Genomic DNA, 11,794 nt, shown 5'->3' with positions numbered 1-11,794 from the left:
CTCTCCACCCGCTTCCTCACACCCCCCGACCCCCGACTCCACAGTCACTCGGTCAGATCCCTGGTCACTCCGCCCCCTCACTCCCCGGCTACTTTCCTCACTCCGATCCCTCCTTCTCCCCCTCTCTCCCCCTCTTTCTTTTCTCTCTCCTTCCCCCCTTCTCTCTCTCCTCTTCTCTCCCTCTTCCTCTCCTCTTTCTTTTCTCTCTCCTTCCCCTCCTCTCTCCCGTTCTCTCTCTCCTCTTCTCTACCTCTCCTCTTCCCTTCTCTCTCTCTCCCTCCCCTCTCTCCCTCCTTCTCTCTATCCCTTCTCTCTCTCCCTCCTTCTCTCTCCCCTCCCTCCCTCCCTCTTTTCTCCCTCCCCTCCTCCCTCCCCTCTCTCTCTCCTCTTCTCTCCCCCTTCTCTCTCCCCTTCTCTCTCTCCCCTTCTCTCTCTCCCCTTCTCTCTCTCCCCCCCCCTTCTCTCTCTCCCCCCCCCCCCTTCTCTCTCTCCCCCCCTTCTCTCTCTCCCCCCCCCTTCTCTCTCTCCCCCCCCCTTCTCTCTCTCCCCCCCCCTTCTCTCTCTCCCCCCCCCCTTCTCTCTCCCCCCTCTTCTCCCCTCTCCTCTTCTCTTCTTCTCCCCCTTCTCTTCCTCCCTCTCTCTCTCTCTTCCCCTCTCCCTCTCTACAATGGCCGCCGCTGCGCGACAACGTGCGCTCCCCCACAGGACCCCGCCGCCAGCTGCCCGCGCCGCGCCTGTGGCCCGGGCTGGTGAGGCAGGAAACTCCACCGCCTGCAAACCACAAGCCCCTTGATGCAGCAATGGGACCAGCATATATTTCATATTTCATATTTCAGATATATTGAAATATATATTGGGCATCTTTTTTGGCATGTGTAAGTTGAGCCCAGTTTATGTGGGCCAGATTCCATGCTCTATGACTCTCTGTCACTTGCTTCCTTTAATTTCCAGAAATCTATTAATTTCTGCTTTGCAGGAATTAAACAAATGACAATTCCAAACATTGTGAGATTTTGATTTTGTCCCAGTTCTGAATGGTCTACCTACCTATCACCAGTTGTAAATTGTTAATCCTGATACTAATCCTCTTAAGCCACAAACAAGCCCTGTAAGATTTTTGTAGGCTTCAAGGTGATCTCCTTTCATTTTCGTAAACTCTAGAGAGTATAGAAATAGTCTACTCGATTTCACATCATGTGGCAAACTTTTATCCATCTCCACTGCACATACTCGAGGTAAGAAGGGTCTTTGAATGGGAGTTTAACACGTTTGATTTCAACATCATGTGGCAAACTTTTATCCATTGCATATACTCGAGGTAAGAAGGGTCTTTGTATGAGAGTTTAGCACGTTTTAAACATCTTCAATTGTAATGTCTTATGGTATAGATAGGGTAGACAGTCAGAATATTTTTCCCAGGATTGTAAAATCAAATACTAGAGGACACAGCTTTAAGGTGAGAAGGGCAAAGTTTAAAGGAGATATGCAGGGCACTTTTTTTACACACATGATGGTGAGTGGTTGGAATGCGAGATTAGAATTATCCTGCAAACACTAAATTGCTTAAGGAAAAAGCTCCTGTGATAAGAACTAAAAACAGTGCAGAATCTGATTAGAGGACTATTTGCAATACATAAAGGAACATTGATAAACCAGGCGCCATGGATTTATCAAATACAAAAACATTTCACAGAGGCTAGCAGGTCTGGTGGCAAGATAGCATAGATGAAGTATGCAACAGATGGCACATCCAGTATTCAGTGTACCAGGAGAATGCAGCCTAAATGGCTAATGAGAAACTGATCATATGCTGATCACATGACCCCAACTATGGATAACAAAGAATTAGAAATACGATTATTGGCCTCGCTATTAGAGGAGGATTCAATCTAAGCTAGTCCACTCGATGAAGTATCTAAAGGTTAGGCTGACCATTTGCGAAATATTTGTATACAACATCAGCTAAGCTGGAGATCTGAAAGTGGATTGAATGGTGATTTATAACAGTTTAGTTTAGAGATACAGGGCGGAAGCAGTTTCTTTGAGCCCACTGACCAACAATCACCCGTACCTGAGCACTATCCCACACCCTGGGGACAATTTACAAATTTTTACCCAAACCAATTATCTTACAAACCTGCATGTCTTTGGAGTGGGAGGAGAAAATCCATGGGGTCACGTGGAGAATGTACAAACTGCAGACAGACAGCACCCGTGGTCAGGATCAAACCTGGGTATCTGGCGGTGTAAGGTAACAACTCCCACTGTGCCACCGTGCCATGGCAGGAGTATTGGAAATAATTGTAAACTGTACAACACAACCTCTAATTGTAATATATCTAATTTATGCATCTAATTTTAAATCACTAAGCCCCACTTTTTTAAGGAATAGAAGGTGTTGATAACCTTTTCTCTAGAGATGCTTTTGTGTCTGTCTTCTAGAGGTATTGATAATATTCTTAGAAGGAACAGAAAGATTTTGAAGTATATATTCGCAAATCTAGATTGCAGGAAAGGTCAAAAAGATTGTTAAAAATACATACAGGATGTTTTATTTTATTAAATGAAGAACTGAATGTACAAACAGGGAGTTTGTGCTCAAATTGTGTAAAATACTGGTTAGGCCACAGCTGGAATACAATGTTCAGTTTGTGGTCTCCACATTATGAGCACTGGAGAAAATGCAAAGGAGATTTGCAAAGATTTACAAAGGATAATTGTAGCTATGAGAAAAGAGGGGATAAGCTAGAGTTGTTTTCTTTGGCGGCTGAGAGACTAAATTGAGAAGTATAAAATTTTGAGGGGTACCGGATTTTCGGATGCTGTAAATAGGAATGATCTGTTCCCCATTGCATAAATTTTAAAAGAAAGGGCCATTGACACAGAGGGATTGATAGAAAGATTAGAAAAGGGAGTATGTTTTATTTTTGCCCAGAAGGCGGATCTTTGAAACTCCCTGCATGGAGAGTGACAGAGTCAGAAGCTTTCATCGACATGTACTTGGATTATTACTCGAAGCACAATGACCTGAAAGACTACAGAGCTAGTACTGAAAGATGGAATTAAGCCGTGTAGTGCCTTTTTGAAAAGCACAAACAATAGGTTGAAAGGCTCCCTTCAGTCTGATAAAAGTTCTGGGATTCTTTTAATGTAACCTCAGCTCTGTATCTGAGGGGATATTGCAAGTTTGGGTCTTTGCCTCCCCAGTTACCACTGTCATGTAAGGAAAACTAAGCAGGTCAGACAGCATCTGTGGAGGGAAATGGACAGTCAGCGTTTCAGGTCGAGACCCTTCGTCTGGAATCTAGATAAAGGGTCTCCACCTAAAACGTTGACTGCCCATTTCCAAGATGTTGTCTTAGTTCCTTCAGCAGTTTTCAGGTTTTTCACACTCCCATGTTTTTCCCTCTAATTTGATATAAAATGTAGCAGATTATTTTCACTACTTTTCCACCATTCCATCAAAGTGGATTCCATTTTTGAACTCTATTGTCCTCTTTCAGATTAATATTGTTTTCCCTTAAAACTGCTACCTCTCCTCCTATTTCTCTTTCCATTTCTCTGCTGAATACTTTATACTGAACCATCCTCTCACCAACTAGACAGTTGTCCTGACCTCACATCTACCTCATTGGAGACCTTCGAACTATCTTTAATCGGACTTTACTGGACTTTATCTTTCACCAAATGTTATATCCTTCATCCTGTATCTGGACATTGTGGACGGCTTCATTGAAATAATATATAGTCTTTTCACTGACTGGATAACGCAACAAAAATGCTTTTCACTGTACCTCAGAACATGAAAGTAATAAACTAAACTAAACTACTACCAATATCAACCATATACTTGTCCCTTTACCACAATTGCAAACATGTTGCTGCATTAGTATTTTCACTTGTGGCTTACCTGTCTATTAATCAAACTCGGCATCTGCACAGACACATTCCAGATCTAAGACCTCTGTATTTTTCGTGATCAAGTGTAGCCTTGCATTATTCTAACAAATTCTCTTGAATAGTTCTTTCAGCACCTTGATGATTCTATATCCAATGGCCAATTCTCTATCAAAGGAGTTTGAACTTTTCCCCTTTGCACAATGTTCCCCTCATTAGTGTCATGTTTCCAGCTTTGTTAAGGTACAATACACCCAATTTGTACATGCCCCTACTGCCAAAGCACTTTGCCAATGAAACAGCTATCTGAATCCCCTCCTCCTGCAGTTGTTCAGTTTCGAGATGCAGCATGGAAACAGGCACTTTGGCCCATCAAGTATATGTCGACCATCGATCACTCATTCACACTAGTTCTATATTATCCCACTTTTCTCATCCACTGCCTACACACTAGGGGTGATTTACAGAGGCCAATTAACCTACAACCCCACATGCCTTTGGGATGTGCGAGGAGACCTGGGCACCCAGAGGAAACCTACACGGTCACAGGGAGAATGTGCAAGCTCCACACTGACAGCACCTGAGGTTAGGAGTGAACCTGGGTCCAGAGCTCCACCAGCTGTGCCACTATGCCACCCTGAAAGTGAGTCCAATCAATCTGAAAAAGGGTCCAGACCCGAAATGTCTGTCCATTTCCTCCACAGATGCTGCCTGGCCCATTGAGTCTCTCCAGCACCTACTCAAGATTCCTGCATCTGCAATTTCTAGTGTCTCCTTAAATAAACTTGCTCTAAATCAGGCCTGCAATTCTAATTGGGCAGTTATTTTCCCACTTGTCCCTTAATGTAAGAACCATTGTAATCACTAAACAAAAGGAATTATATATTGGTTATCTACAAATTTGGAATCATGGGGTTCTGTGACTCCACTCATAATGTTGAGTTGGAGGTGAACAAGGCCAGCATTTCTCCAGTGAATTTTCACTCCTGCCAAGTTCTCACCTTCCAATCTGTTCACGATCCATGCCAATTGTGATGAATCCAGTTGTACACATTTTCATGCATTAAAATCCACAAAAATCCACATTCATGCCACCGAATAAATACTTTGGGGTATTATAATTAACCCAATAATGATTATGATATTTAAAATTAATTACCACTTTTTGGTAAATATTTTCCAATGAGACCAAAAATGTTGATACATATTTTGTTCTTGGTGGTCGGGGAAGGAACTAATCAGAGTTCAAAAACAGTTACTTCAGGAATAGTTATTGTTTTGTGCTAGAAGGAACTGCAGATGCTGGTTTAAACCAGAGGTAGACACAAAAAGCTGGAGTAACTCAGCGGGACAGGCAGCATCTCTGGAGAGAGGGAATGGGTGACGTTTCGGGTTGAGACCTTTCTTCAGACTGGTTAGGGATAAGGGAAACGAGAGATTTAGGATGTTGCAGAACTCTCGTCGGAGAGAGGAAGAGAACCTCTTCAAAGTAGGCATCTTCTTTAAAGTAGCATCTGCAGTTCCTTCTTACACATTTCGTCTGCCCCACTGCAAAATCTCCTCAAGGAAGTTCTCCTCTCTCCAACGAGATATGTGCAGCAACTTATATCTTTCGTTTCCCTTATCCCTAACCAGTCTGAAGAAGGGTCTCGACCCATTCCTGGGAAATGTTTGGCAATATGAAATGTTTTCAATTAATACTGTTATAATGTATTTGGGTTTTTTTCAATTCGGAGAAACAAGGAGCTGCAGATGCTAGTTTACAATAAAAAACACATAGAGCTGAATTATTTTGATTCAACTATTTTATTTACTTTTAAAAATGCTGATCCATAAGAACATTAGGATTTATAATCTCCACGAAAAATAATCAATGTTAATAAATTGGCTTTGTTGCTAATTTATAAATGTATAAACTGATTTATATCAGTGTTTAAGATTGTGTAGCGTTCAGTACATTTACTCTTGACTGAGAGGGTCAGTGCATGAGAGTTTACTCAGAAAACATGTTTAAATTGTAAGACATTTATTTAACAAAGTAATTTAAGAAAGGACTAGAATTATCTTCCCAAATCCGAAATAGCTAAACAAAAGGTCTCTGTGATAAGAGCTAAAGACAGTGTGGAATCTGTGTAGAGGACTGTTTGCAATGCACAAAGGAACAGTAACAATGTGTGTAGGAAAATAACTGCAGATGCTGGTTCAAATCGAAGGTATCACAAAATGCTAGAGTAACTCAGCGGGTCAGGCAGCATTTCAGGAAAGAAGGGAATGGGTGACGTTTCGGGTCGAGCCCCTTCTTCAGTCTGAAGAAGGGTCTCGACCCGAAACGTCACCCATTCCTTCTCTCCTGAGATGCTGCCTGACCCGCGAAGGAACAGTAACAAAGTCGTTTAAGGAGAGACTAAACTCTCCTTCTAAGAGAGTCTGAAGAAGGGTCTCGACACATTCCTTCTCTCCAGAGATGCTGCCTGTCCCGCTGAGTTACTCCAGCTTATAGACAATAGACAATAGGTGCAGGAGTTGGCCATTCGGCCCTTCGAGCCAGCACCACCATTAAATGTGTAAGAAAATAACTGCAGATGCTGGTACAAATCGAAGGTATTAATTCACAAAATGCTGGAGTAACTCAGCAGGTCAGGCAGCATCTCAGGAGAGAAGGAATGGGCGACGTTTCGGGTCGAGACCCTTCTTCAGACATTCAATGTGATCATGGCTGATCATTCTCAATCAGTACCCCGTCCCTGCCTTCTCCCCATATCCCCTGACAGCTGTCATTAAGAGCTCTATCTATCTCTCTCTTGAATGCATTCAGAGAATTGGCCTCCACTGCCTTCTGAGGCAGATAATTCCACAGATTCACAACTTATGGTGTCGGTCTTGGGTTTAAACCAGCATCTGCAGTTCCTTCCCACGCTGGACGTTCCCGTGCACTGAGTGCCGCCCAGCCGGCGTGAAGCGCGCCTGTCACTGTCACTGCATCTTGTCGAGAGCAGAGCGCATTTCGACAGCGCTTGAGTTTTGATCCTCCCGGCCTTCCGTGCGGAGCAGGATCTACCAAAGACCAAGGGGGAAGGGGACGGCGCCGCCAACCCCGACACAAACTCAATGCCCGCCCGGTTGTTCAGCCGGGGGCGCCGCCACCTTCTGCACCAAGACGGTAGAGGGGGGGTGGGGGTGGGAGAGGCGCGGGTCGCGGCGTGAAGGTTGTGAGGAGGGAGGGAGGGAGAGAGGTGTGCCCCCCCCCCTCCTGCTGCTGCTGCCGGCGATGCGCTGTTCCCGCAGTGGGAATGCGGCAGATCGTGCGGGTGGGTGAGAGAGTGAGTGAGTGAGGAGGGGGGTCGGCGGAGGGACCCGGGGGAGCAGTGCAGGCGGCGTGGGGCCGCTGTCAGACACACACAGCAGCAGCAGCGCCCGCGCCCTCCCCATCACACTGAATGTATCAATTAATGTATCAATGAATGTATCAATGTGTGCGTGAAACCCAGCGCCAGCGCCAGGCAGAGAGACAGACACAGTCACAGTCACTGCCTTTTCCAGTGCGGTGGGTCGGGGATGGTGCATTGTTGATCCTCCTGCCATTCCCTTCAAGTTTTGGTAGAATAAATGATAGAAGACACAATGACTCTGTTGTCTCTCTTAGGCCGCATCATGCGCTATTTTCTACTGAGGCCGGAAACTTTGTTCCTGCTGTGCATCAGCCTGGCTCTGTGGAGTTATTTCTTCCACACGGACGAAGTGAAGACCATAGTGAAATCCAGCCAGAATGCGGTGAAGATGATGAAAGGGAAAGTGGTGGAAATAATCCAGAACGATCGTTTCGGGGGACTGGACGTGCTGGAAGCGGAGTTTTCCAAAACCTGGGAGTTCAAGAACAACAACGTGGCCGTTTATTCCATCCAAGGCAGGCGGGATCACATGGAGGATCGATTCGAAGTCCTCACCGATCTGGTCAACAAAAGTCACCCTTCCATTTTCGGGATCTTTGATGGTCACGGAGGAGAGGTGAGTCCACACATATTTGCGTTGTGTGTTTGGTTGTTGTTTTCTGCCAATGTCAAAAACATAACAATAAATCTAGTATTTGAGGACGAGGAAGAACGTTTCACTGAAGTACTAAACGCCGATGAAACAACAGGACTATGGGTATGAAGTTTATGCGTTCGGGGAGTTGTGACAAACCCACTTCATATAACGTTACTGTTTTCCTAAGAACTAAGGTCGCCAGTAAATTGATCTGAGACACAGAGGAAACCGGCACACACAAGTGTGTTTAAAATGTTGTAAATGGGAATTACGGTGTGAAAGAACACAAGTTGAAGCTTGTTCTCGATACTTGGCATTGTTATTGCATTGTTATTGTTGTTGTGCTATTGGTCTTTCTCACGTTTGATTAATATACCGGCACCAGTGTGCTCTGTTTAATGAGATGGAGTGTGAATTCACAGACCAAATAAAGAGGAAAACATTGTTCTAGCATTTGGACTCGCGAAGTAGAACGCATCTCTTAAGTAATCCAATTTGCTGTGCTGTGAACGTACGGTTAAAAAAAACATTACGGTTAGGCATTAGGCATTATTATTTGACTGGAAGAAGTGAGGAAGAGCAAGATTTGGGCATTCGATTCCACACGACGTTAAAACAGCTCAAATACACAAGTGCTTAGAAGATTACAGGAATAGTTCAACAGTCGCACACAAGTATATCGGGTCCATTATCAGGAGTTAAATAGACATTGTATAAATTCATGAAGGTCACAGTTGGATGGCCGTGTAGTGTTGATTCCTTCAGCATTAGAAGCTCGTTGGGCAACTGGAATAAGAAGAAAAAAGCTTGGGTTTGTTGGGATGCTACCTGTGAAGGTGAAATGCAGACACAAAGAAAGCTGTAGTTGTAAGAATACAAGATGCTGAAAACTGAAACAGAAACAAAATCTTGGCACACCAGTCAGCGCTTGTGGAGAAAGAGAGTTGACATTTCAGGAGAATGACTGAACTGGGAAAAGTTAGAAATAATAGACAATAGGTGCAGGAGTAGGCCATTCGGCCCTTCGAGCCAGCACCACCATTCAATGTGATCATGGCTGATCATTCTCAATCAGTACCCCGTTCCTGCCTTCTCCCCATACCCCCTGACTCCGCTATCCTTAAGAGCTCTTTCTAGCTCTCTCTTGAAAGCATCCAGAGAACTGGCCTCCACTGCCTTCTGAGGCAGAGAATTCCACAGATTTACAACTCTCTGACTGAAAATGTTTTTCCTCATCTCTGTTCTAAATACCCCTTATTCTTAAACTGTGGCCCCTGGTTCTGGACTCCCCCAACATTGGGAACATGTTTCCTGCCTCTAACGTGTCCAATAAGATCCCCTCTCATCCTTCTAAATTCCAGTGTATATAAGCCTAGTCGCTCCAGTCTTTCAACATACGACAGTCTCGCCATTCTGGGAATTAACCTAGTAAACCTACGCTGCACGCCCTCAATAGCAAGAATATCCTTCCTCAAATTTGGAGACCAAAACTGCACACAGTACTCCAGGTGCGGTCTCACTGGGGCCCTGTACAACTGTAGAAGGACCTCTTTGCTCCTGAAAGTCAAGGTACACTACATCCACCGGCTCTCCCCTGTACATTTTCCTAGTTACATCCTCAAAAAATTCAAGAAGATTAGTCAAGCATGATTTCCCCTTTGTAAATCCATACTGACTCAGAACGATCCTGTTACTCCTATCCAAATGCCCCGCAATTTCATCTTTTATAATTGACTCCAGCATCTTCCCCACCACTGATGTCAGACTTACTGGTCTATAATTTCCTGTTTTCTCTCTCCCTCCTTTCTTAAAAAGTGGGATAACATTAGCTACCCTCCAATCCACCGGAACTGATCCTGAATCTATAGAACATTGGAAAATGATCACCAATGCGTCCATGATTTCTGGAGCCACCTCCTTAAGTACCTTGGGATGCAGACCATCAGGCCCTGGGGATTTATCAGCCTTCAGTCCCATCTGTCTACCCAACACCATTTCCTGCCTAATGTGAATTTCCTTCAGTTCCTCCGTCACCCTAGGATCTCTTGCCACTAGAACATCTGGGAGATTGTTTGTATCTTCCTTAGTGAAGACAGATAAAGTACCTGTTCAACTCGTCTGCCATTTCCTTGTTCCCCGTAATAAATTCCCCTGCTTCTGTCTTCAAGGGACCCACATTTGCCTTAACTATTTTTTTCCTCTTTACATACATAAAAAAGCTTTTACTATCCTCCTTTATATTATTGGCCAGCTTACCTTCGTACCTCATCTTTTCTCCCGTATTGCCTTTTTAGTTATCTTCTGTTGCTCTTTAAAAGAGTCCGAATCCTCTGGCTTCCCACTCTTCTTTGCTATGTTATACTTATTCTCTTTTATTTTTATGCTGTCCTAGACTGCCCCTGTCAGCCACGGGTGCCTCTTACTCCCCTTAGAATCTTTCCTCCTCTTTGGGATGAATTGATCCTGCAACTTATCATATCATATCATATCATATATATACAGCCGGAAACAGGCCTTTTCGGCCCACCAAGTCCGTGCCGCCCAGTGATCCCCGTACATTAACACTATCCTACACCCACTAGGGACAATTTTTACATTTACCCAGCCAATTAACCTACATACCTGTACGTCTTTGGAGTGTGGGAGGAAACCGAAGATCTCGGAGAAAACCCACGCAGGTCACGGGGAGAACGTACAAACTCCTTACAGTGCAGTACCCGTAGTCAGGATCGAACCTGAGTCTCCGGCGCTGCATTCGCTGTAAAGCAGCAACTCTACCGCTGCGCTACCGTGCCGCAACTTCTGCATTATTCCCAGGAATACCTGCCATTGCTTGGGTCTCCTTCCAGTCAAATCTGGCCAGCTCCTGCCTCATGCCTCTGTAATCCCTTTTGCTATACTGTAATACTGACACTTCCAATTTTCCCTTCTCCCTCTCAATTTGTAGATTAAAACTTATCATATTGTGATCACTGCATCCTAATGCCTCTTTTACCTTGAGTTCCCTTATCAAATCAGGTTCATTACTCAACACTAAATCCAGAATTGCCTTCTCCCTGGTAGGCTCCAGTACAAGCTGTTCTAAGAATCCATCTCGGAGGCACTCCACAAACACCCTTTCCTGGGGTCCAGTACCAACCTGATTTTCCCAGTCTGCCTGCATGTTGAAATCTCCCATAACCACCGTAGCATTACATTTTCAACATTGCAATTTTAGCTCTTGATTCAACTTGCACCCTATGTCGAGGCTACTGTTTGGGGGCCTGTAGATAACTCCCATTAGGGTCTTTTTACCCTTACAATTTCTCATTTCTATCCATACTGATTCTACATCTCCTGATTCTATGTCACCCCTTGCAAGAGAGTAAATATCATTTCTTACCAACAGAGCAACCCCACCCCCTCTGCCCACCTGTCTGTCTTTTCGATAGGTTGTATACGCCTGAATATTCAGTTCCCAGCCCTGGTCCTCTTGTAGCCATGTTTCTGTAATTCCCACAACATCGTACTTGCCAATGTCTAACTGAGCCTCAAGCTCATCCACTTTATTTTTTATACTGCGCATTTAAATACAACACTTTAACTTCGGTATTCACCTCCCCTCTCACACCGGTCACCATTGGCCCTGACCTTACTCTCTTATCCCATCTAGAACTTTCCTTCCCATTTATTCTAGAGTCCTTTGCAATTTCTCCTGTATTCGCTTCCCCTTTAACTCCATCTTCATATTCCCAATTTGTCAACCCCTCCCCCCCACTACTTAGTTTAAACCCACACGTGTGACACCAGCAAACCTGCCTGCCAGAATGTTGGTCCCCCTGCTGTTAAGGTGTAACCCATCCCTTTTGTACAGGTCACCCCTACCCCAGAA

The 11,794-nt window shown here is 44.5% G+C and overlaps 1 protein-coding gene across 1 annotated transcript in view; it reads left to right on the top strand.

Moving 5' to 3' along the window:
* Positions 1-6,895: 6,895 nt before the first annotated feature.
* Positions 6,896-11,794, top strand: part of ppm1lb (protein phosphatase, Mg2+/Mn2+ dependent, 1Lb) — a 119,594-nt gene continuing 114,695 nt past the window's right edge. Inside the window, exons 1-2 of the mRNA XM_078410866.1 lie at positions 6,896-7,057; positions 7,541-7,902. Of these exons, the coding sequence (XP_078266992.1) occupies positions 7,006-7,057; positions 7,541-7,902 (414 nt within the window). The 5' untranslated portion in view covers positions 6,896-7,005. The remainder of the gene's footprint in view (positions 7,058-7,540; positions 7,903-11,794) is intronic.

This window comes from Rhinoraja longicauda, chromosome 13 (assembly GCF_053455715.1).
Source record: "Rhinoraja longicauda isolate Sanriku21f chromosome 13, sRhiLon1.1, whole genome shotgun sequence".
NCBI classification, from domain to species: Eukaryota; Metazoa; Chordata; class Chondrichthyes; order Rajiformes; family Arhynchobatidae; genus Rhinoraja; species Rhinoraja longicauda.
Note: the sequence above shows the minus strand (reverse complement) of the source record. Positions and strands in the feature narration are given on the sequence as shown.